This window comes from Meles meles, chromosome 8 (assembly GCF_922984935.1).
Source record: "Meles meles chromosome 8, mMelMel3.1 paternal haplotype, whole genome shotgun sequence".
Classification (NCBI taxonomy): domain Eukaryota; kingdom Metazoa; phylum Chordata; class Mammalia; order Carnivora; family Mustelidae; genus Meles; species Meles meles.
In genome coordinates this window covers 104793580-104820187 of record NC_060073.1, presented here as the reverse complement: position 1 = coordinate 104820187, position 26608 = coordinate 104793580, and the positions used below count along the sequence as shown (strand labels likewise).

Sequence of the window (26608 nt, the reverse complement as noted above, 5' to 3'; positions counted from 1 at the left end):
CTTCCTTGGTTTAACTATTGTAAATAATGCTGCCGTAACCATAGAGGTGCGTGTGTGTTTATAGTTTTTGGGTTAAGAACCAGTAGTGCGGTTACTGGATTGTAGGTCAGTTCTATTTTTAACTTTTTGAGGAGCCTCTGTACTGTTTTCCACAGTGACTGTTCCAGTTCATTCTAGTCAACACCCTCACCAACACCTGTTGTTTGGTTGTTGATTTTAACCATTCTGTCAGGTGAGAGGTGACGTCTCGTGATGAGTGATGTTGAGCATCTTTTTGTGTGTCTGTTGAAAGACTGAAGTTTGAATTGTAGGGTAGGTGTAGGGAAGTTTGAATTATAGGGTAGGTGTATATTAGAATAATAATATAATTTAAAGGTGGGAAGACAACAGTGGTCAGCAACTTGACAGATCTGATATGGAGAATAAGGGAAATGGAAGAAACCAAGATGACTTTAAGGTTTCGAATTTGTGAGAAGTAAGATGGTGTTGTTATTAAAGAGAACATGAAGTAAGAACAGATTTGAGAAGGAAGATTAATTTAATTTTGAACATGTTGCTCTGAGGTGCTAGCATTTGAGTGGAGGAATGTGGTTGGCAGTTGGAGAGCTACCAAGGCTTGAGATTTGGGAATCACTTGCAGGGTAGTTTCTGAAGCTTGAGAATGTGAAGGAAGAGTCAGGAGAGCACATGGAAAAAGAAAGGAAAGTGGCGGAGAACATATTCTTGGGAAATAACTGTTAAGAGAACAGGAGGAGAACCAAGAGAGGACATCCTTATAGGAGTCCAGAAAAAGCTCTGTGGTAACCTTGAGAGTGTGATATATATGTTTTTGGTCATATCACACATTGTTCTGAACTGTTTAGCATAGTTCTTTCTTTTTAAAAAATATTTAAGTGATCTCTGCCTCCACTGAGGGGCTCAAAATTATGACCCTGAGATTAGGAGTCGCAGGGTCTACTTACTGAACTAACCAGGTGCCCCATTCTGTGATATATTCTTGGTCTTTCTGCTTTTTGTTTCTTTTTTGATAAAATAGTAAAAGTTCTAACAAGCCATAATTGAAGGATCTCAAAGTGTGAGGAGGACAACGGTTAAAGTTGTCCTCCTTAGGGATTGGGTAAGTACTTGTCTTCATATCTCACACTTGATCTACATAGCATAGGAATTATTTTAGACTGTCTTCAAAGAATATATTATCACTTTTGTAGTGCTTTCAGAAAACAAATCAGAAACTAGAAAGAATAACTTGCTAAAGTGCAAGAAGACAGATCTCAGAACTGAAGCTGATTTGTTGAAAGCTGACTGGAAAGATTTCAGTAGCATTTTGCACAAGAATCAGGGCTGGGAAGACTTGGTGTCTTTGGTGCAGCATTTTATGTAGCAAAAAAGAGAACAATCTCTCCATGAAAGAGAATTTTTAGGTACTCAAATTTGATCACGAATTGACTTGAAATTTTATAATCCATTTCAGAGAAGAATAGACTTTTGAATATAAAAATACCAATGATTGGGACAAGGGGAAAATAAGTACAGATGGTACCTGGTTTGGCGTATCTAAAGCATCTGTCTATCTTACTCTTTGTGGCAGCACATTAAAGATAAGAAAGATAATCTGATTAAAGGACATACCTCAAAGTAGAGGCATCATCCGGTGTGTTAAATTGGTACTATGTGGCATCTTTTTTTTTTTATTATAGTTGACACAGAATGTTACATTAATTTCAATGTGCAACGTAGTGACTTGATAACTCTCCATTGTTCTCTGTGGCATCTTTATGAGGTTATTAGAGTAAAGCGCACTAATGGGTAAAGCATAGCAATAGCATATGCACGCAGGTAGAAATTGTCACATGGTTTGGATACTAGCATTCCAGTTTTGGTATAGGAAGAACTGTTTTTGGTAAAACTTAACCTCTTTAAGGTCTGATTTAAGTGAAAATACTTTTTAGGTCTGGATATTCAAACTGAAAATTGTGATTTATTAATTTATTTTTTAATTTGGATGACTGATAGGATTAGCTTTAAAATCCAGAATAGTGGGGATCCTGGGTGGCTCAGCCAATTAAGTGTCTGCCTTCGGCTCAGGTCATGATCCCAGGGTCCTGGGATTGAGCCCTGCATTGGGCTTCCCTGTTCAGTGAGGAGTCTCCTCCTCCCTTCTCTCTGCCTTTCTCCCCACTCATGCGTGCATGCTCGCGCTTTCTCTCTTTCTCTTTTCCCTGTCTCTAGCTCAGATAAATAAAATCTTAAAAAAAAAAAAATCAGAATAGCTTATGCAAAGCAGAAATAGTATATTTTGCTTTTTTAATATTTCCTTTCTTTTGTTTGTGAATGATTATATCAGTGTACAAGTTTGTACCTTTATTTGTTGAGTCATTGTATCTATGCATCCTCAAAACGTAGATTTGTTCATGTTAGTTAATACTCAGAGGTATTAGACCTGATTATTAACATGAGATTGAAAGCCTTAAAATATATTATTGTTAAATTTTTGATTTACTATATGACATCTTTTTGAATGCGGGGAGTAGGAGTGGACCTAGTGAATGCAACAGTCTTCCCTGTGTTATATCTGCATCTTTCATATGATATTAGGACAAAAACAGTTTTTGAAGTCCTTCTTTGAACAAAGATAAAAATCAGAGTATTTAATAGTGTCAACAGCATATTCTTTCCTCTCTTCTTTCCTAGTTTTATGTATCTCTGAATAATATTTGCCAGAAAGTATATTTTGAAGACATTCTTTGTACGTGTATGTTCATATTCATATTAATTACGTACCTGATATGGTGAATTCAGCGCATTTAAAATAAAAGTAATTTTATGTGTTTAATTATTGCACTTCTGATCATTTGTAGGCGAAACCTAACCAAACTGTCCCTGATCTTCAGCCACATGCTGGCAGAACTAAAAGGAATCTTTCCGAGCGGACTCTTTCAAGGAGACACATTTCGGATTACGAAAGCAGATGCTGCAGAATTTTGGAGGAAAGCTTTTGGGGAAAAGTAAGTCTCAAAATAATGAATTTGATTTTTTTGTTTGTTTTGTTTATGTGTTTGTTTTTTAAGTAGGCTCCCAGCATGGAGCACATTGTGGGTCTTGAACTCACAAACCCTGAGATCAGGCCTTGAGCTGAAATCCAGGAGTCAGACGCTTAACCATTAAGCTACCCAGGTGCCCCTCAAAATAATGAATTTGAACTGTGAAGAGCTAAAGCTTATGTTGTAGCCTTTTGCTTAAAATTTTTTGCTGTTTTAACTCTTTTTTTTTTTTAAAGTAAACTCCAGCCTCAGTGTGAGGCTCAAAATCACTACCTCAGCATCGATAGTTGCATGGTCTACCGAGTGAGCCCGCTGGGTGCTCCTGTTTATTTTTTTAATTAATGCAATAATTATATCATGGGAAAACATAAAGAAAAATAGTAAATGTGTGTGTACAGTAGGGCCCCCCCCCTTATTGGCAGTTTTACTTTCCATGGTTTCAGATACCTGAGGTCAGCTGTGGTCCAGAAGCTGATGGTCTTCCTGGTGTATTAGCAGAAGGTCAATAGTAGCCTAACGCTGTCGCAGTGCTTGCGCCCTTCCCCTCACTCCATCTCCTCCTGTAGGCATCTTATCTCATCATGACCAGAAGGTGTCTGCAGCCCAGTGAGATGCTGTGAGAGAAAATCCACATTCACATACCTTTCATTAAGAGTATATTGGTTATAATTGTTCTATTTTGTTATTGTTGTTGTCTTAACTGTGCCTCATTTATAAATTAAACTTCATCATAGGTGCACGTATAGGAAAAACCATAGTATATGTAGGGTTTGGTACTATCTGCCTTTGCAGCCATCCACTGAGGATTTTGCAAAGTATCCCTTGCAGATAAGGGGGGCACTATTGTACCTACCTCCCCATGTTTTGGAGGTTCTTTTTTTTTTTTTTTTTAAAGAAATCTTTGCAGACTCAACTGATACCCAGGCTCTTATATTGAATATTTGTCTGTCTCTCTCCCCATCCATTCCGCTGTTAAGAGATGTTTATGTTTCACATTCTTTGTGCTCACAAACTGTGCCACAGTGAACAAAATTATTTTTGTCTTCATATGCAAGAGCTTTTTCACAGTTACATGCCTAAGAGTGAAATAGCTGAATCAGGGAGTTTCACGTCCTCTGCTTTGCCAGATATTGCCTAATTGCTTTCCAGAGTGGTTATACCAGTTTATATCCCTGTAAGTAGTCTGCACAAATTCCATAGCTCTATGGTCGGGCTAACACAGGTAGTGTGACTTGGGTATCATATTTTGCTTTCTATTCCTAATGACAAAGGAGATTGGGCATCTTTTCACAGTTATGACCAGTTGGGATTCTTACTCTGACTTGCCTGTTCCTGTTCCTAACTTTCCATTTCTGTACTGAGTAACTTGTCTTTTTCCTGTTGAAAGACACTGATTGTTAGTTACCTTACGTTACAAATATCTTCTCCTAATCTGTGGCTAGTTTTCTACTTTGTCATATTGTCTTTTGTTGTATAGAAGTTTTAAATTATATAGACAGATTTATGTGTTACACTTAATGCTTTTAAGTATTAATATAAATGTTCTTGTATAGCCTATGAAATTTTGGATCGAGGAACTGAAAAAAAAATAGCAATACAGCTTTTTAGTTGTATATACAGATCCTAATATAAATTTCCCTTTAGATGCCTTCTTTTAAAAAATATGCTTAAATGTAAAATATAGAATAATCGGTGATTTAAAATCTTTGTTAAAGAGGATGGGAATAAATTTAACTTTGTTCCTTTTAACTTAATAACTCCATTAGAAGGGTTCAAAATGCAGTGAGTACATAAACTTTTCAGAGTCAGTGAGCTTGTGTTTACATAAATATCTTGAGAAATAGAAATCCCATAGTATCTTGTGCTAGCCTTCTCTGGGGTTTAATCACTCTTATGTTAATAATTTATTCCTCCTCCCTATCAGAACTGTGTTCTTCCTGTGTCTTAAGCCTATTTCCTCCTGTCTAGGCCTGAGATTATGAGTTCCCCAAAGAACTCAGGATGTTTTATATGCTTTTAAAAAGTTAGTTTAAATGTAAGCTTTTAAGTTAGTGAAGGCCTGGCCTCAGATGACATTTATATAAAAAGAGTAATCTCTCTCTTTCCATGTTTCTCTAAAGAGAACAGATGTGTGAAGAAAGACAAGAAAAGGAATTAGTTGATGACATATTGCCAAAGAATAGTGGGATTTCCTTATTACTAATTTCTTTATTAGAAATTTCCTATTAGAATAAATTTCCTATTACTAATTTCCTTATTAGAAAGTTAAGAAATACATTATTTATTCCCTTTCTGTTCTCAATCTAAAATATAACTTAACTTCTTTAAGAGAATTGAAATTGATATTGTGACCTTAATGTGGCTTTCTTGGTTATTATGGCAGTGCACAGCATTGTCTGTTACCTCACTCTGCCTTCCCTTTCACCCCTGCTCCCCTATCTAGGACAATAGTCCCTTGGAAGAGTTTCCGACAGGCCCTTCACGAAGTGCATCCCATCAGCTCCGGGCTCGAGGCCATGGCTCTGAAATCCACTATTGATCTGACCTGCAATGATTATATTTCAGTTTTTGAATTTGACATCTTCACACGACTCTTTCAGGTAGGATACTAAAATGTTGGCTAAACTAGTTGCTTCTTTCCTGAAGGGAGAGCTCTTTAAAAAAATAACATTTGGAAGTTTACATATTGTACAAAAGTTGTTGTTTTTTTTTTTTTTCAAAGATTTATGTATGTATTCATTCGACAGACAGAGATCACAAGTAGGCAGAGAGAGAGGAGGAAGCAGGCTCCCCGCTGAGTGGAGAGCCCGATGCGGGGCTCCATCCCAGGACCCTGGGACCATGACCCGAGCCGAAGGCAGAGGCTTTAACCCACTGAGCCACCCAGGCGCCCCTGTACAAAAGTATTTTTAGTCAGTGTAGAAATTATAAGCAAAAAAACCTCACTGCTCAGTTTTTATCTGTTTATTGTTAAACACGATAACTATATAATGTGCTTTCTTCTCCTCACATTTATAATCTCTCTTTTAAATATTCTTTGCATCGTTTAAATCGTTGTAGAATGCCCAGAAAATGGGTATAATATGATCTATCTAATCAGTTTCCTGTTGTTGGACATTTATGTACATTTCCAGCTTTTTCTCCTATTGTATTGAAATTCTTGACTGTTATTATTAACGTGCATTGATGCTTCAGAAAGAGCTCATTTCTTTCTCTCTGTAAAGATAATACGTATATGCCAGCTGGCATAAGCCTTTATTTGCAACTTCTTAGTTGTACACGTGGGCCCTGCTGTTGGTTAAAACTTCTGTAAAATGTCTTGAATTTCATTTTATAATGAAATTTCTTTCTACAAGCATATATTTGTTTCTTCTTAGCTTTTCTGAGTTCTTAACGTCTCAAACATATTTCCCTCAAAGTAACCATATAGTTGAAAATTTGTGACAATGAATGGAGAATTGAGGTGGTTTTCTTTCTGTTCCTCCTTGCTCTGAGGATGGTGGGATGTCCTGAGCTAAGTGGTCTGATCGAGCTCTTGTTCCCGTAGCCCTGGTCCTCTTTGCTCAGGAACTGGAACAGTCTTGCCGTAACTCATCCTGGTTATATGGCTTTCCTGACATACGATGAAGTGAAAGCTCGGCTCCAGAAGTTCATTCACAAACCAGGCAGGTCAGTGCTGGGAAGCAAAGGGGTTTATTCTCCTGAATTCTGTGCTTTTGTGACCTCTGCCAGGATAGAGGAAATGTGATCTTGGATTGGTTTCCCAGTGGCCCTGTTGCCGCACTGGGATTGATGTCTCTTTACCAGAAGAATTGACTTATTCAGATCTTAGGATTTGATAAATGCTTTCAAGTCACTTAAGAATTGAACTTAAGTATTTTTTGCTTTTGGTCTGGAGTCACTGTAGAATCTATTATTGATGATCCGTTTGATTTTTGTCTCTGTCTTGCCTTCCACCCTAACAAAAGCATATAAAATGTTCTGTTCATCTCTGTTCTCAGTTACATTTTCCGGCTGAGTTGCACTCGTCTGGGTCAGTGGGCTATTGGGTATGTCACTGCTGATGGGAACATTCTGCAGACGATCCCTCACAATAAACCTCTCTTCCAAGCCCTGATTGATGGCTTCAGGGAAGGCTTGTGAGTATCTGCTGTTTGCCCCTTGCTGGAATACAGGAATTTAGGGGTTATAAAGCTTAATCATCAGTGACTTGATTCCAGGTGTCTTCAGGACTGAAGATTCAAGAAACATATTAACAGGTTGTATTATTTTAACCTTCAGGTTCTGTAGGACTTTTGTTGTTATTTAAAAGGATTCTTCGAGTGAAATGATTTTTCTCTAGTGCTTTAGTTATTACCATGCGTAAACTGTATCTTTTTCCTTTTCCAGATGTTAACTTATTTCCAAGTCTATATTTGAAAATATGCCAATTAGCAGGAAGTGTTACCAGTTATTTAACTGGTATTTATTTATTTAACTAGCCACATTAGAGTGCTTAGATGTTTTTAATAACAGCAGGCTCTGTGGCCTTCATCTGCCCTAAGCATTTTGGTTTGGCAGTATTTCTTCAGGCTTTGGGCTTTTGTAATCTCTGCTAATATTGATGAGTAAGTTCTTACTTATTCCAGAGTGCTATTCCTTTGGGAACGCAAACTGATTATCGCTTGGTAGGCACTAAAAATACTAGCAGTTGACCAGCTGTCAGAAAGCTACTTGTGTTTTAAAGCAACGAGGAGAGTCCATTTTCCATCGTGTTCTGTGGCAGCGTTGGCGCTGAAGGGGGTGCTTTCCCACACATCAGAGCAGGCCGGCACTCCAGGCTTCCTGGTAGCTGGTCTCAGAGGCTTGCTTTGCTTCTTGTTACATTTCTTTTAAATTGTTGTCTTTCCATGTTAAATACCCAGTAAACAAGGGCATTTTAGGCCTTTGGTCAAAACAGATGGTGCTTAAATTAAGAATTTGGGGACACCGACGTAACTCAGTGGTTAAGTGTCCAACTCTTGATCTCAGCTCAGGTGTTGATGTCAGGGTCGTGAGATCGAGCCCTCTGTCAGCCTGCACGCTGGGTGTGGAGCGTACTTAAAATAAAATAAAAATAAATTAATAATTTGTATTTTATGGCTATCCGTAGATTAAAATAGGGGTTGGGCCAACTATCGCCCATCAGCTAGCTGTTGCAGTATGGCCTGGAACTAAGATGGGTTTTCCTTTTTAAAGGGTTACTTTAAACAATAACAACCAAAGAATATAGGACACAGGCTTCTATGTCTTGCAAAGTCTAAAATATTTATTGTGTGGCCCTTACAGAAAAAGTTTGTCAGCCACTTAGTTTAAAGATAAAGCCTGTGGCCTTGTGGCCTAGAGAAGGAGTATCATTGTTTGGAACTGTTCTGTGTTACTTATTTTTTGAAGTATTTATCTTTGATAAGTACAAAGATTTACCTTTGTACCTTATGCAAAGTAGCCTATTTATGTATTTGAGAGAGTGTGCATGAGCCGTGGGAGGGGCCAAGGGAGAAAGAGCATCTCAAGCAGACTCCTGTGCTGAGTGTGGAGCTGATGGCGTGGGGCTCAGTCTCCCCACGCTGAGGTCATGACTTGAGCTGGAGTCAGGGATTGGACGTTTAACTGACGGAGCCACCCAGATGCCCCCACAGTTGCCCTTTTAAAGATTTTTTTTCTAATTTATTTGACAGAGATCACAGGTAGGCAGAGAGGCAGGCAGAGAGAGAGAGAGGGAGGAGGAAGCAGGCTCCCCGCTGAGCAGAGATCCTGATGCGGGGCTCAATCCCAGCACCCAGGATCATGACCTGAGCCGAAGACAGAGGCTTTAACCCACTGAGCCACCAAGGCACCCCAACACAGTTGCCCTTTTAGATGAGAGAATGCCCAGCTACTATTTTGTCTGCATTAGCCAGCAGTTATGAATTGTCTTTAGTAAAACCCCAAGGCCGGTTACTCTTTTTACAGCTATCTGTTTCCAGATGGACGGAATCAGAATCCCGACCTGACAGGCTTATGTGAACCAACTCCCCAAGATCACATCAAAGTGACCCAGGTGAATTTTATTTTACCTCCCCACCGTGTCTCTGGAGGCAAGCTTTTGTCCTTGACACAACTCATGGTAGAGCCGTACGGAGTGATTGGAACCCTTAGGTTTTAAACCATCGACTAGCCTAGTGGATTTGTGTGTGTGTGGTTTCTCTAAAGAACTTGAAATAGGACCAAGACTGTGTGCTTTCCGTGTCGGTGAGAGAATGGTGACCACTGTTGGGGCACTTCCATACAAGCCAGATTTGTGGAGGGGGTAGCAGTCTAGTTTTCCTGGTGTCAGTGTTGAAGGTTGCAGTCATTCATTCATTCGACAGATACCGCACTCGGCTGAGTAGTCTCTTCAATTTTTCTTTATCAAAGGAACAATATGAATTATACTGTGAGATGGGCTCCACCTTCCAGCTGTGTAAAATATGCGCTGAAAACGACAAGGATGTGAAAATTGAGCCCTGTGGACACCTCATGTGCACGTCCTGTCTCACGTCCTGGCAGGTACGGCTCTAGACCGTGTGCTCTACTGTGTAATCTTCGGAGGAACTGGGGGTTTTGTATCCTCTACGGAGAGAAAGGATGGTCTGGTTTGTGGGGGAGGTTTTAAGCTTCTGGTTTCTTTTTTCATCTTTAGGAACTGTATTTCCATATTGTCCATACTTTGACCTTTGACCATCTCCCGTTTGCTCTGCAGGAATCCGAAGGCCAGGGCTGTCCTTTCTGCCGATGTGAAATTAAAGGTACTGAGCCCATTGTGGTCGATCCGTTTGACCCTCGAGGAAGTGGCAGCCTACTGAGGCAAGGAGCCGAGGGAGCTCCCTCCCCAAATTATGAGGACGATGATGATGAACGAGCTGACGATTCTCTCTTTATGATGAAGGAACTGGCTGGTGCAAAGGTGAGACTTCAGGTTCAGAGACTGGCAGACTCCATTGTGAGTTGTGTTCTAAAGGAATAGAGAGCATTTGATGACATCCAGATCACAGGAAGCAATAGTAGCTGACTATTTACTGAGCATTTACTCTGTGAAAGATGCCATGCTGAGTACTTCCCTTTTTCTAACTCCTGTAATCCTGTCCTCGTATATACTCAAATAACCCAAGAGTAGGTACTCTTATTTTCATTTAGCAGATGAAGAAACCAGGGCACGGCAAGATTAAGGAATTGGCTGAAAATTACATAGCTGTGGCCAGACGTTCTGGCTTCAAGGCCCATGCTCTGTGCCCTAGAACTGGGCTTTCCTCAGCTTGTTGGAGAGAATGAGAGGCGATAAGACAGTGAGGCCCTATTGTGCTTCTCTGAGTAGGGTCTGGTGTTCTGCTGTTCTTTCGTAAGGGGGTCCTGGCACTGGAAAGTTAGATTGCGGAGGGGAGAGGCACAGTTAATAACCAAAGACATGGCGACCGAAGTGATTGGAGGGTGGCAGAGGAGGTACCAGGTAGAAGCTAAGCAAACTGGAAAGGCCCTAGTAAGGAGAGAAAACATACAGACTAAGAAAGGATGGGATCAAATTTTGTAACATCAGTGGGTAGGATAAAACAGGGATCTGCTGACTAGTTAGAAGGAAGGGAGTCCTTTGAAGATGATAAGCAATACAGGGCCAACAGAAGATCCTAACGTGCTTTCGATTCTCTAGTTGAGGATTTTTATATAAATTCATAGGCAGCCTTCTTTTATAATAGTACCTTACTGCCTGACACGTGGTAGATGGAAAGAATGGATTTGGGGAGGCCCCTGGGTAGCTCAGTTGGTTGAGAGTCTGACTTGATTTCAGCTCAGGTCATGATCCTTGGGGTCCTTGGCTCAAGCCCAGCTTTAGGCTCCATGCTCAGCGGGGAGTCTGTTTGGTATTCTCGCTCGCTCTCTCCCTTGGCCCTACCACCCTCACCCCCAGGAAAAGGAATAGATTTGATCTCTTAAATGATTGGATCCAGTGTGTCTCCTTCTCTCTGTCCTCAGTGCCACTGCCTTATTTCAGGCCATCATCATCGTCTTCTTGCCCTGTGCCAGCACCGGAGAGCTCAGCGCAAACCTGACCATCCCATTCCTTTGCCTCATACTCTGATGACTTCTCGTTACTTAATGGGTTAAGCAATTCTCCTTTCCTCCAGCACTTTGCCCTCAGAATCCTTTTTGCTTTATGTTTTGTGGTCCAGCAAGGCCAAACCACTAAAATCTCTCTGTGCTTTTGTCTTGGTAGTTTCTTTTATCTTTTTTTAAAGAATTTTAAAATTTCTTTTAGAGAGGGAGTGTGTGAGCAAGGGAAGGAGCAGAGGGGGAGGGACAAGCAGACTCCCTGCTGAGTGGGGCTCAATCCCAGGACCCTGAGATCATGACCTGAGCCGAAGCTCAGAGTCACATGTTTAATCAACTGAACCACTCAGGTGCCCCTGTCTTGGTAGTTTCTTTGTAAGTTAGTTGAGTTTTCATTTCCTAGGACACCTTTCCAGACTGTTCCTGCTTTCCCCACCCACAGTTCCCATGTGTTTACATACACATCATTTCTAGGTCTGCCCAGGTGTCTCTGAGACACTGAATATGTCTGCCATAGAACTTACTACCTCGTAATATTTTATTAAATGTATTTCCTGGTATATTATAAATTATGGAAGGCAAGAGCCATGTCTCATTTGTAATTTACTATTCAAAATTGAGCACATAGCAATTACTTTGTTTGGGAATTGAAACAACTTCAATACAGGAATTAATCTATGCTTTACCAATAGCAGGTAGTTGAGGAAATCTGGAATGAGTAGTACCTTTTTGGTTTTTTGGAGTGGACAGAGTTTTTTTTAAAGTTTTGGCCCCTTATAACAGGTTCTTTGGGTCCATTTTAAGAGATTAGTTTGAGGGGCGCCTGGGTGGCTCAGTTCGGTTAAGCGTCTGCCTTCGGCTCAGGTCATGATCCTGGGGTCCTGGAATCAAGTCCCACGTCGGGCTCCCTGCCCAACAGGGAGTCTGCTTCTGCCTTTCCCTTCGCCCCTCTCTCATGCTGTCTTTCTCTCTCTCTCTCAAATAAATAAATGAAAATTTTAAAAAGAAATTAATTTGATCTCTAAAGCAGTTTTATATGTTCTTACATAGATTTCTTTCTGTTCATTGATGAAAATTTTTTGGTAACTCCTGGAGTATTAGGGAAGCTGAATACTAAGATAAGTGATTTTTCCTGGCTATATTTATTTAAAGTTAAAATTACCCCTTTCTCTTCATGAAATTCTATAGGTGAATAGTACTTATTGTGGAGTAACAGGCATCGTATTCAGTGTTGATGTGGGTACAGATTAGCCCATCTTTTGGAAGGGCAGTTTGGCATCTGTCAAAATGCATAATGGTCACAGTTTGAACTAGCTATTCCAATTCTAGGGATTTATCCTAAAGAAATCCTCAGATAAGCACCCAAAGATACAGATCCAGTTCATATAGCATTATTTGCAGTAATGAAAAATTTGAATCAACTCACATGTCCAGCAGTAAGAAATTTTGATACGTCCATGTGTTTGTATTCTGTTGCTGCCATAACAAGTTACTACAAATTAAGCAGCTTAAAGCAACACAAGTTTATTCTGTTACAGTGTTGAAGGTCAGAAGCCCAACACCTGTGCCGTCCAGCCAGATCAGGGTAGATGCAGGCTGTAGTTCTTCCTGTAGGCCCTAGGGGAAGACCCAGTTCCTTTTCTACTGGGATTTGGCAGAGTTTAGTTCCTTGCCAGCTGTAGGACTGAGATCCCCATGTCCTTGCTGGCTGTCCGCTCATGGTATCCCAGCTTCTAGTGGTCAGCCGCACTCTGGCTCCTGGATTTCTTTCCTCCTCCTTCTGCCTTCTCTCTGAGGTTCTCTGCTTTTAAGGACTCATGTGGGATGTGAGGGTGCTATGGCTGCAACATCTGTCACCCCACTGATCACCAGGGTTGACTCGGCCGATCCGGCTGGCGAGGCGGGTGTCCCCTGCCTCCCTCACAGCTCCATGTGTGTCCCTCCCGAAGCTGCGTGCTGGGTCAAAGAGGACGACCTTCCCCAATAGAGGAGAGGACTGGTCTTCGGTCGGGGTATACGAGTAGCTGCGCTCCCCTGCTAGAAGCTTTAAACAAGCTCTCAAGGACTCATGTGATTAGATTGGGCCTGTCCAGATAGTCCAGGATAATTCCCCCATCTCAAAACCCATACCTTCAGTCACATTAGCGAAGTCCCTTTTATCAAGTAAAATGACATGTTCAGTTTCTGGCTTTGGGGGTGTGAATAAACATCTTGGGGCTGGGGGATAGGGAATCCTCATTCTGCCTGCTACAGTCCCCATAATGGAATGCTCTGCAGAATGAGTTCGGTATACGTATACTTAGGTCGAAAATTGCCTGATACTAAGTTTAAAAAATAATTGTATGTTATGTGTAGTATCACCTTATTTCTCTAAGAAAAAATTGGTTGTAAAAAAGTTTTTTTAACACGCATGGGGAAAAAATTGACTCCCCACTGAATTGCTGTAATTTTTGAGGGCACAAGTTTCGAGGACTTGGACTTTATGGGATATTTGAGGGTTTTACAATAAACGTAGTATTTTTGCAAGGTGTCCATTATACTGGGTAAGAGGCTCTTATTGGGTGCTCTAAGTACTGAGTGAGATAAGAAACCTGAAACAAAGACCTGCGAGGAGCTAGTGGTTGTATTTGAGAAGAGAGCATGCATGCGGGTGGAACAGTTTTCCACAGGCAGACCGCATGCGCTGTTGTAGATGCTGGGTCCACACTCTTAAGTGCTGTAGGGCTGTAAAGAAAAGAAAAGGAACCCTTTCCCATAGCTGATCTGTATGAATGATTTTAAATTTACTCATTTAAATAAAAGTCATAAATGTACACTGGAGAAGTTCAGAAAAAAACAGCTTCATGCATGGTGCTGTCATTTGGCCATTCCGTTTATTTAGTCTCTTAATGGATGTTCATATTATTTCCAGACTTACACAGATTGATACTCTTTTCAGGTCTGTAGGGTGAATTCCTGGCAGTGGAACTGCTGGATGAAAGTGAACGTACATTTTAAACTCTTGGATGGAGGAAAGGATATAATTTAGGGGAGGGGCGGTGGGAATTGCACAAAGTCAGTGCTCTTGCATTTCTTAGTTGTTCAGTAGGTCTACGGGGGTGTCAATTATTCTTTGTATGAATTAAATTTGTTATAAAATATTTAACTTTTTTTGAGTAGATAACTAAAATTTATCCCCACGTTTTTGTCCTAAAATCACTCCTGAAAGTGTAGGAGACTAGCGGTGCCTGACTTGTCACATCCCGGGTAGCTGTTGGCGGGTGCTTTTATTTATTTATTTATTTATTTATTATTTTTTAATTTTTTTAAAGATTTTATTTATTTATGTGTCAGAGAGAGAGAGAGAACACAAATAGGCCCAGGGAGGGGGAAGCAGGCTCCTCCCGCTGGAGCCCGACGCGGATCTCAATCCCAGGACCCTGAGATCATGACCTGAGCCGAAGGCAGATGCTTAACCCACTGAGCCATCCAGGCATCCCTCGGTGGGTGCTTTTTGTTGCTGTTTGTAACAGTTTTTTTTTAATTTTAAGGATTTTATTTATTTATTTGACACAGAGAGATCACAAGTAGGAGGAGAGGCAGGCGGGGGAGGGGGTGGGGAGCAGACTTCCCACTGAGCAGAGAGCCCAATGTGGGGCTCGATCCCAGGACCCTGAGATCATGACCTGAGCTGAAGGCAGAGGCTTAACCCACTGAGCCCCCCAGGTGCCCCTGTTGCTGTTTTATTGTGATCTGTTTTTAATGCAGTGAATGTACTTATTACAAAATCCAAGTGACAAACGCATATGGATTATTTGGTAAGTTTAAAAGACTTGCTAGAAGCCTGGCAGAAACCTTGGCTCCCAGCCTCTGCCGCCTTCAGCTCCTCTGTGGGCCCTGCTCACATTTGTGGGTTCTTAACACCTTTCACACCGTATACTTCTTAACACCTTTCACACCGTGCTTTCTCTTGCCTCTTCAGTGTGTCATCTGTTCACTTCAGGTGTTGTAGAAAAGGATTGATTATCTCCCTCCTTCCTACACCTTATCTCCCTCCTTCCTACACTTTATCTCCCCACTATGGTTACTTGAGTGGTTTTTTTTGTTTTGTTTTGTTTTGTTTTGTTTTGTGGGGGGTGTTTTGCTATTTGGTGTGTAAATGATTCTGTTCCTTGCTGTTCCAAGCAATGCAATATGATGTAATTGCTGTTGTTTTCTCATATGACCTTCTGCTTTTCCTGGGGAAATTGCTATATATATTATTTATTTATTTATTTATTTAATTTTACTTACTTGAGAGAGGGTGTGAGCAGGGGGAGAAGCAGAGGGAGAGGGAGAGAATCTCCAGCAGACTCCCCACTGCGCCGGGAGCCAGAGGCAGGACTCCATCTCACAACCCTGTGAGATCATAACCTGAGCTGACATAAGTTGGAGGCTTAACTGACTGAGCCTCCTGGGCACCCCAAATTGCTTTATTTTTATTTCCTTAGTTTTCTGTTTGTACCTGTCACTACCAGGTCTTACCAAGCTATCTGACATTCTCTCAGTATAATTTTCTATGAAGTAAATTTTCTAAATATAGTAGACAGTATATAACATCACGGTGATATGGGAAACATGGCTTCCACGGTTTCCTCTTTCTTGCTTTACTTCCTTTTGTGGGTGAAGTATGTCCTCAGAAAGGTGCGAGAGAAAACTTTTGAGACGTTTGATACCTTAGATATCTCCTCAGCCTTCAGACTGACTAGTTACACGATGCGAGGTTGAAAAAAATCTCTCAAAATTGTTATGGCTGCACTTCACTTCTAGGTTCTAGTGTTTTTTTGCTATTTGGTGCCCCCTTACCCGCTATCCAAGAAGCTTTTAGGTTATTTTCCTTATGCTTGATTCCTTGAAAACATAAAGGTGCTTTTTGGTTTGTTTGCTTGTTTGTCACGGTTTTTTTTTCCTTCAATGGACTGGCTATGCAATAAACCCTTTCTATATGGATATTTATGTCCCTTTGGTCGTAGAACCATTCTTGTGGTATTTCTGTGATCATTTCCTCTCCACTTGTGTTTTTTATTATTATTTTTTTTTTTAAGATTTTATTTATTTATTTGACAGATAGAGATCACAAGTAGGGAGAGAGGCAGGCAGAGAGAGGTGGAGGAAGCAGGCTCCCTGCCAAGCAGAGAGCCCGATGCGGGGCTCGATCCCAGGACCCTGGGATCATGACCTGAGTGAAAGGCAGAGGCTTTAACCCACTGAGCCACCCAGGCGCCCCATCCACTTGTGTTTTTTATCTTTTTCTGCAACTTGATTATCTGCTGTAATAAAGGAATGATGCAAGGATAGGTAACGATGTTGAGCCACAAAGAGTGTAATTAGCTCAGACCTCTGCACTCAGGAAGGGATGCAAGCCATAGATGGTGAGAGGGGTTGTAGGCAGAGAGGGGCGCCTGGCTGGCTCAGTCAGTGGAATGTACGACTCTTATCTTGGGGTTGTGAATTTGAGCCCCCCGCATTGGGTTGAATGTAGAGATCACTTAAAAATAAAATCCTAAAAAAAAAAAAAGTCAGAGAGGGCTTTTTTCCAATTGGGAAACAACCTGATCAAAGGCAAGGAGGTAGGAATTGCAGAGTCAAGACTGGTAGGAGAGAGGGAGTTATGGACGGACGAGCTGTTGCATAGTCTGAGGATGGCTCAGGTGGTAATGGCAAACGGATTTGGGGAGATAAGAAACCAGAATTTGGGAGAATTGCAAGAAGGTGGTTTTAATAAATCAGATCTGAGGTTGGTAAGCAAAATGAAGAGGCAGATCAAGATATGAGACTTTTTCGAGGTGCCTGGGTGGCTCAGTCGTAAGCATCTGTCTTCAGCTTAGGTCGTGATCCCAGGGTCCTGGGATCAAGCCCCGCATTGGGCTCCCTCCTTGGGGGAGACCTGCTTCTCCCTCTGCCACTCCCCCTGCTTGTGTTCCCCTTTTCGCTGTGTCTCTCTCTGTCAGATAAAATCTTTAAAAAAAGGTATGAGGCTCTTTCATGGAAGAATCAGCAAGATACAGTGACTAGCTAGAGATGGATGAAGTGACAATTAGCCTAATAACTTTCTCACTTAAGCCTTGAGGTGTCTTAACTGTTCATGCTGCATCACTCATGCACCAGTGACATGGAGCCCTTTCCTTAAAGCATGAGTAAAAGCAGGTAGCTAATGGTGAGGGCTTTCTTTGCCTTCATTTACCACCCAGCACTAATGATAGGCCTAAGTATGTGAATGGGTATCTTTCTGTCATCTTACGTAAGTGCTTGTAATACATATTTGCCTATATTCCATCTGTATTGCTCCCTGGGAGAGAATGCAAATGCCAAGTAGCATTTTGTATGAATTATGCAGATCTCTTGATAGCTTGCCTGGACAAGCTTACCAGCCATTCATCACCCTTGCTGCAGGCTCGGAAATGGGAGAGGTTATACATGTATTGCTTTGTCTAATTTGGCACCTCATTTTTATTTTTATTTTTTATTTTTTTTAAAGATTTTATTTATTTATTTGACAGAGATCATAAGTCGGCAGAGAGGCAGACAGAGAGAATGAGAGGGAAGCAGGCTCCCTGCTGAGCAGAGAGCCCGATGCGGGACTCGATCCTAGGACCCTGAGATCATGACCTGAGCCGAAGGCAGCAGCTTAAACCACTGAGCCACCCAGGCGCCCCAGCACCTCATTTTTAAAGAACACAAACTGATGGGAAATATTAATTCCTTTAAATTACTGACTTGAAATAACATTTCTTCAGAAGGACTTGAGATGCTTTTTACTGATTCTGTTGATTCTTTCCCTCTAAATGTCTTTATTTTTTTCTTTTTCCTATCCTAACAAGCCACAGAGAATTTCTCATCTTTGATCTCTCTCATTGTTCTGTGCCTTAAATGTTATTTCCCCACATGATTTGTTGAGAGGTTAATGTCTGCTCCTTCCTTTTTATATGGGTTCCTCTTTTTGATCTTGGAAAGATTTTTTTCTTTCTTTGAAGAGGAGGAGGTGGAAAGTTGGTATATTTGTTTTCAGTTGTGAGCTAGGAAGCTGCTTGTAGCAGAGCCATTTCTCCACACTTGCCTGTGACTTGGATCTGTGTGGTAGTTCTGTGATTGAGAGCGCCCTCTCATGGTGATGCAGAAATAACTCAGGAAGCCTGACCCATTGGTGGTAACTGTTCAGAGAACTTGCTGTCTACGACTTTAGGAGGAATTGAAAGATGCCACTCCCTCATACAAGAATAACCTATTGGGAAATTTTATGTGTGTTAGGTGGAACGGCCCCCTTCTCCGTTTTCGATGGCCCCACAAGCTTCCCTTCCCCCAGTGCCACCGCGACTTGACCTTCTGCAACAGCGGGTATCTCTTCCTGCAAGTGCTTCTGGTCTTGGAACGGCTTCTAAGGTAAGATGTTATCCATTTCTACAGTCTTCTGATTCTTTGTTGTGGATTATAGCGTTGTGGATTACAGTGGGATTTTTTGGTTTTTTAGATAAGTAGGTTTTGATTGATTTGCTTTCCTCATGCTTCACAGGTAGCTTCTGGCTCCCTTCATAAGGACAAACCATTACCAATACCTCCCACACTTCGAGATCTTCCACCACCACCCCCTCCAGACCGGCCATATTCTGTTGGAGCAGAATCCCGGCCTCAGAGACGTCCCTTGCCTTGTACACCGGGCGACAGTTCATCCAGAGACAAACTGCCCCCTGTTCCCTGTGGCCGCCTTGGGGAATCATGGCTGCCTCGGCCAATCCCCAAAGTACCAGTGGTTGCCTCCAACTCTAGTGACCCCTGGACAGGTAGAGAATTAACCAACAGGCACTCACTCCCATTTTCATTGCCCTCACAAATGGAACCCAGAGCGGATGTGTCTAGGCTTGGAGGCACATTCAGTGTGGATACCTCCATGGTGAGTCCTGTTTCTGACATTTTTTTGCCTATTAACAAATACTTTTGCACGATGTTGAATGGGTCAGAGTTTTGTGATAGGTTTTGTGCAGGATTCCAAGACAATGAAACATCCCTGTCCTCAGGCGTGTGTATGTGTACCCTCAAGAAGTATACTACTAGAGCAGATAAAGCGTGTTTGCCAATAACGTGTGCACCTGCGTGTGTGTGTGTGTGTGTGTGTGTGTGTGTGCATGTATGGCTGGGTTCATATAGTGGGAGTATTATAAATAGAAAGCATTGAAGTTGCAGAGAAAGGAGAGATTATTTCCAAATAGAGCAATCATGAGGGCTTTATGGAACAAATGACGTTTGAATTCAAAGTGTTCTTTTCAAAGTGAATAGTGTGAAGGTCATGACTACAATGACACCGATGCTTGAGGTATATTGTGGAACTAGAAGTAGTTTAATTTGAGTGGAGCAGAAGTTTTATATGTCAGAGGAAGGACAAGGTGTAGAAAGGGGCATTAGTACTAGATTGGAGGACCTTGAAAATCCCATCAAGGCCAAAAGAGTTTGAATTTATTTGGTAGGAGATGAGCATTTGAAGGTTTTAAATTAGGGGAGTGACATGAGCAAAATGATGGTTTACAGAGATAAATCCGGTAGTATGCATAAATGGATGGCTAAGAGAGTAGATTGAGAGGTCAGTGGTTCATTGTGTAAGCATGAGATAAGGGGTCCAGACCTGGGGGTGGGGAGGTTTGTTTGTTCTTTTGTTGGCTCATTTGTGTATGCGCTCCACAAAAAATATCCTGCCCTCACAAAGTTTACATTCTAATGGAGTAAAGACAAACATGGTAAGTTAATAAAACAAAGGACATTGGATGCTAATGAGAGCTATGGAGAAAAAGAGCAGGAAAAAGGGGTATTGGGGCAGTTGGGGCGGGGGGTACATGGAGGGATGGGGTACAATTCTGAGTGAGGATCTGGAGCGCTGTTGAGAGCGAGCCGTGCTGATTCTGAGGGAGACCCTTCGAGGATGAAGGGGAGGCAGGTGAGTTTTGGAAAGTATGGCGCGAAGTAAGCAAGAGGGAGAATGCGCTGGTACACATTTCATTGACCTGCTTTCTCTTGTGTATGTGAACAGTGTTATTTCTTATGTGCTGCGCAAATAGTTGAAGGTTAATCAGCAGTGTAACTACATAGTAATGCTGCCAGTCCCCTTCAGACAAACAAAACAAGACAGGGGGAGAATAACCTGTGAGCAGTGAAGTTTGGAATGTAGCAGAGCCCTTACGTGAACTGGGTGCTGCTGCTTGGTGGCAAGAGAAGGGGGATGGTCACTTGCAAGTGGCATTGAGTGACAGGCCATCTAATTCGTGAGAATGAAGTAGGTCCGGCTTTCTGGTGACTATAGAAAGAGGTGTAGGTTTTTAAAGCTAGAAAGGGTATTTGTATAGATAGCCCATTTCCTCAAATCTTCTAGAGTCAAAACAAAACCCCCCATTTCCTTGGCTCTTTTTAGATCTCTGTCTTCCTCGCCCTGACATTTAAACTCTGTTCAGAGCCTGAAAGCAGCTCTGCTTTTGATCAGATGTAGTAATGTGTGAGTGGCATTGAGAGCGGGGTCTGAGTCTGTGTTACTGTTCTTACTATTTTGACGGGGTTGGAGAAGGAAGAGGAGACACTGAGTCGTGTTAAGAAGGTTCTTTCTCACTCTTCTTTCCAGAATGTGAATAACAGCCCATTAACAGGTTCAGAGTGCGAGCACCCCAAAATCAAACCTTCCGCATCGGCCAATGCCATTTACTCTCTGGCTGCCCGGTAAGTACAAGGCCACAGCCCGCACAGTGGACACGCTCCCGCTGACCAACAGCCTCCACGCACAGCGTAGGGAGCCCAGGGTGGCCTGAGGAAGAAAGTATAAGCTGATCTGTGTTTGTATCAGCTCAAAACTAGATTCTCTGTTTTGGTCTCCTCCTTTCTATTTCCTCTATGTCCGTGTACGTCAATCAGCCTTGCTGGGCTTAGTGATTTCGTTAATCTTCTCAAAGAAGCAGTTTGGTTTTGTTGACTTCTGTTTTTAAAGGAAAAAAAAAAGTCTTTTCTTAATCATTCTTATAATTTTTAAGCTTGATTCTTAATTCTTAGTATGTATGGTAAAGTACACACCAAATACACGTCTTGGGGCACCCAGGTGGCTCAGTTGGTTAAGTGTCTTACTCTTAGTTTTGTTTGGCTCAGGCCATGATCTTAGGGCTGTGGGATTGAGCCCTGTGCTGGGCTCTGCGTGGGGCATGGAGTCTGCTTGGGATTCTCTCTCTCCCTCTGCCCCTCCCCCTCTCCCTTTCTTCCTCTCTAAAAATGTATGCATATAGCATCATACTTAGAGTGTACGGGTCAGTGGTATTAAGTGCATTCACATTATGCAACCGTCACCATCATCCATGCCCATAACTCTTCATCTTGTAAAACTGAAATCCTGCGCATACTAAGCAGTTGCTCCCCATCCTTCCCTGCCCTGGCCCCCACCGTTACGCTTTGTCTTCAGGAATTTGACTACTTTAAATACCACCTGTAAGTGCAACCGTACAGTATTTGTCTTTTTGTGACTGGTTTAATTTACTTATCATAATGTTCTCGTCCATGTTGTAGAATATGGCAGAATTTCCTTACTCTTTAAGGCAGAGTAATATTCCAGTGTATGTATATACAGTCGTGCCCCCCCTTTATCTGCATGAGATACTTTTCAAGGCCCCCTGAATGCCTGAAACCAAGGATAGTACTGAACCCTATATGTACACTATGTTTTTTTTTTTTCTATACATACATACATGGTAAAGTTTAATTTACAAATTAGGCACGGTAAGAGATTAGCAACAACAATAATAAAATAGAACAACTGGAACAGTTTGCTATAGAAGTTGTATGAATGTGGTCTTTCTCAGAATACTGTCCCGTACTCCCCCTTCTTGTGGTCATGTGAGGGAAAGTGCCTCTGATTAGAAGTGAGGGGGGTGATATAGGCATTCAGACATAGTGTTAAGCTGCTGTTGACCTTCTGATAATACATCAGAAGGAGGATCATCTGCTTCCACACCATAGCTGACTATGGGTAAGTAAAACCACAGAAGATAAAATTGCAGATAAAGGGTGACTCCCGTACCACGTTTTGCTTATCTGTTCATCGGTGGGTGGACACTGCGGTGGCTTTCACGTTTTAGCTGTTGCAGTGATGCTGCTGTGAATGTGGGTGAACAGCTACTGGTCAGGGCCCTACTTTCAATTCTTTTGAATATATATGCAGAAGTAGTATTCCTGGATCCTATGGTAATTCTATTTTTAATTTTTTGAGACACCACCCTACTGTTTCCCATGCCCTTTTTGTGGCATCTTTAGGCTTTTCTATATATGAGATCATGTCATCTGCAAACGAGATAATTTTTCTTCTTTTCCAATATGATTGCCTTTTATTTTTCTTGCCTTGTTGATCTGGTTAGAAATTCTAGTACTGAGACATCTGGGTGGCTCAGTCAGTTAAGCATCTGCCTTCAGTTCCAGTCACCCTGGGGTCCTGGGATCGAGTCCTGCATCGGGCTCCCTGCTCAGTGGGGAGCCTGCTTCTCCTCCCCACTGCTCCCCCTGCTTATGCTTGCTCTCTATCTGACAAATAAATCAATAAAATCTGAAAAAAGAAAAGAAAAAGAAATTCCAGTACTCTCTCGAGTACTCAGGAATGGTGAAAGTGGACATGCTTGCCTTGTTCCTTATCCTTCAGGAAAAGCTTTTCAGTCTTTCACCATTGCGTATGATGCTTGCTGTGGGCGTTTCATATATGGCTTTCGTTATGTTTAGGTACTTTTATTCCTATTTTACTTGAGTGTTTTTGTCATAAAAGGGTGTTAAATATTGTCAAATGCTTTTCTGCACCAATGGAGATGATTGTGTGGGTTTTTTTCCCCTTTTGTTGACCTGCTGTATTTATATTAATCCACTGGCATTTGTTGAGCCATCCTTGCATTCCTGGTATGAATCCCACTGATGTATAATGGTGTATAATCCTTCTTAAGTGCTGCTGAATTCTTTTTGCTGGTATTTTGTTGTGGACTTTTGCATCAGTGTTCATAAGGACATTGGTGTGTTGTTTTCCTGTAGTGTCCTTGTCTGGCTTTGTGTCATGATTGTGCCATCCTCACAGAAAGAGTTAGAAAGTGTTCCTTCTTCAGGTCTTTGGAGCAACTTGAAAAGAACTGGTGGCATGCCTGCGTGGTCCATTGAGTCAGGCGTCAGCCTTCAGCTCAGGTCACGATCCCCCTGCTCAGCGGGAGCCTTCTTCTCCCTCTGCCTCCACTCGTGTGATGCTCTCTCTCTCTCTCTCCCAAGTAAATAAAATCTTTACAAAAAAAGAATTGGTACTCGTTTTTGTATTAAAAACTTGGTCGCATTCACCAGAGGAACTATCAGGTACACGGCTTATTGTTGTTGGCAGGTTTTGGACTACTGAATTCATCTCCTATAAGTCTTTTCAAATTCTCAATTTTTTGTGATGTAGTCTTGGGAAGTATTGTCCCAATACTTAAATTTGTCCATTTAAGTTACATTGTTTTGGCATATAACTATTCATAGTACTTTCTTAAAATCTTTTTTATTTCTGTAGAATTGGTAGTAATGTCTCCACTTTAATATCTGAGTTTTAGTAATTGGAGTCTTCTCTCTTTTTTTCTTAATCCATCTAGATATTGACACAAAGATAATGATAATGACATCGTGACACAAAGCCAGACAAGTTTTGTCAGTTTTGTTGCTCCTTCTGAAGAACTAACTTTTGTTTTCATTGATTTTTCTCTGTTGTAGTGGGTTTTTTTTTTCTCCTATGTATGTATTTATTTGACAGAGAGAACGAGCGAGCACCAGTAGGCAGAGCAGCAGGCAGAGGGAGAAGCAGGCTCCTCGCTGAGCAGGGAGCCTGATGTGGGGCTCCATCCCAGGACCCTGAGATGATAACCTGAGCCAAAGGCGGTCGCCTCACTGACTGAGCCACCCAGGCGCCCCAGTTCCTCTGTAGTTTATTTACTTCTGCTCTAGTCTTCATTGCTTCCTTCCTTCCACTAGCTTTTGTTTTGGTTGATTCTTTTTGTAGTTCCTTAAGTTGTAAAGTTAGGTTGATTGGAGATCTTTTTTTATCTTTAATGGAACCATCAATGCTATAAATATAGCACTGCTTTTGGTTTTGGTGTGCCATGTTTTTGGTCTCATTCACCTCTAAGTGTTTTCTAATTTCCTTTGTAGTTTCTTCTTTGATCCGTTGGCTGTTTCAAAGTTTATTATTTGATTTTCACAATTTTGTAGAATTTTCAGTCTCACTTTTGTTACTGATTTCTAATTTGATGAGATTGTGGTCAGAGAAGATACTTTGCGTGTCTTTTAAAATCTATTAAGACTTGGGGCGCCTGGGTGGCTCGGTGGATTAAGCCGCTGCCTTCGGCTCGGGTCATGATCTCAGGGTCCTGGGATTGAGCCCCGCATCGGGCTCTCTGCTCCGCGGGGAGCCTGCTTCCTCCTCTCTCTCTGCCTGCCTCTCTGCCTACTTGTGATCTCTCTCTCTGTCAATTAAATAAATTTAAAAAAAAAAAAAATCTAAAATCTATTAAGACTTAATTTGTGTCCTCACATACTGTCTGCCTAGGAACTGTCCCTCTGCACTTGAGAAGAACGTGTGCTGCTGTTGAGTGGAGTGTCGTGTCTGTGTCTGTTAGAGCTGATCGGTTTATATGTTGTTTAAGTACTGTCTCCATGCTTCTGTCTGGCTGTTCTATCCATTATTGTGGGTGAGGTTCAGAAATTTCCACCTATTGGGGCCTCTGGGTGGTGCACTTGGTCAGGTGTCCAGCTCTTGGTTTCGGCTCAGGTCATGAGATCAAACCCCGCATCAGTCTCCAAGCTCAGCACGGAGTCTGCTTCAGGATTCTTCCTTCCTTCCCTCTCTCTCCCTCCTCCCCTCACCTCCCTGACTCCCCCACCGTGTGCACATGTTCACTCTCTCCCTCTTTTTCTCTCTCTCAAATATTTTTTTTTGAAGTTCCTTTATTCAGTACATTATTATTTGACAGGTTGTCACCTTTTTTTTTTTTTTCAGTGTCATTAATAGTACTGTAATGAATATTCTTGATTATTTTCTTAGAGAAAATTCTTAGAGGAGTGGAATTTCTGAGTCCAAGGGTATACATGTTTGGTTATATATTTTGGGGGAATTACACTCCAGAAAAGTTGTACTAATTTCTTATTTCTGAAACTATGTAAGAAAGTATCCATTTCCCTATATTTTCCCCAATACTTGGTATTTTTCCTTAATCTTTATAGGCATTTCCTTAATCTTTATTTAAAAACAATTTATTATGAAAAGTGTCAAGCATAGAGTCAGGGTGACAGATTTTCACTGTGACCATCCATATACTCCCTGCCTGAATTCTACTGACAGCATTTTTTATCCTTGTTTTATCACGCATTTCTATCTATCCTTTTTTTTTCCTTTAATAGTCTCTACACCCAGTGTGGAGCTTGAACCTACAACCCTGAGATTAAGCATCACATGCCCCATGACTGAGCCCGCCAGGCACCGCTCTGTCTGTACTTCTGTCCATCCATAAGTCTATCTTTTTGGGACACGTTTCAGAGTAAATTGTAGATACTAAGTTCCACCTGAAAACCTGAGCATGCCGCGTGCAAAGAAAGTAACGTGAGGACCTGAGAAAAACAGAATCTCCGGTTATGTTATAGGGATTGTCTGTGTTAGGTTTCCTTGGCATTTAAGTGTCTTATAATCAGCTGCTGCTTTCATAATTGGGAAAAACAAACACTGAGTAAATGCAGGCAAACCCCGTAGGTGCTCCCGCTAGTTACAGACTGCTTCAGATGCACGGAGACGGTGTAAAGGGGACGGGGAGATGCTCTCTTTAACTCACATTCCTGGTAGCCATTGTGTCTGTGTGCCTGTGTACACGTGCGTGTTTCTCAATTTGTGGATTTGTTTTGTCTTGTTTTCTTGTTGTTTTTGTCTTTGTCCGGTTTCGGGGTGGGTAGTAGGAGAAGTGTCAGTTCAAAAGTTCCTGGGTGAGAGCTTGTACGCCCTTTGGGTATAACGGCAGGATCCCTGAAGCAGGAGTCAGGATGGGAAGTCTGGTCTCAGATCTGGTGCTAAGCTAGTAAGGCACCTAATCTCTTTTATTTCAGATGGTTCTTACATCAAACGAGGAGAAAAGGTGTTTATACTATGAGATAATGAACGAGAAGGCTTTTGACAAGCTGTAAACTCTCTGAAACTGTAGGTAGATTCTAGAGTGGGGACTCGGTACAGGTTCCTAGCATATGGGATGGGGACTCCAGACTTACCTGGGGACGGAGACTCGAGTATCAAGTACTGCCCCCGTTTGCAGCCCAGCTCAGCGCAGCTGCGTCTGTGGTCAGCTGAGAGCAGAGATCTGTTAGTGTCTTTTGTTATAACGACCGTTCTTGGCCGGGAGGAGGAGTAGTTGCCTAGGTGCCGTCCGTCCGCTCTGTCGGATTTGAGTCGTGGCCTGGATGAAGGCACTCATTTCATACTT

General features: G+C 41.8%; 1 protein-coding gene and 1 non-coding gene across 2 annotated transcripts in view; both read left to right on the top strand.

The window, feature by feature from the left end:
- The window catches only part of CBL (Cbl proto-oncogene), a 79335-nt gene that overhangs the window by 42201 nt on the left and 10526 nt on the right, over window positions 1-26608 (top strand). Inside the window, exons 3-12 of the mRNA XM_046014905.1 lie at window positions 2859-3005; window positions 5485-5641; window positions 6589-6710; window positions 7043-7180; window positions 9012-9099; window positions 9456-9587; window positions 9781-9984; window positions 18387-18518; window positions 18649-19026; window positions 20737-20831. Coding sequence (XP_045870861.1) covers window positions 2859-3005; window positions 5485-5641; window positions 6589-6710; window positions 7043-7180; window positions 9012-9099; window positions 9456-9587; window positions 9781-9984; window positions 18387-18518; window positions 18649-19026; window positions 20737-20831 — 1593 coding nt within the window. The remainder of the gene's footprint in view (window positions 1-2858; window positions 3006-5484; window positions 5642-6588; window positions 6711-7042; window positions 7181-9011; window positions 9100-9455; window positions 9588-9780; window positions 9985-18386; window positions 18519-18648; window positions 19027-20736; window positions 20832-26608) is intronic.
- On the top strand, window positions 20112-20241 carry LOC123950198. Its single transcript, XR_006820188.1, has one exon. It is a non-coding gene; the product is annotated as a small nucleolar RNA SNORA19 (small nucleolar RNA).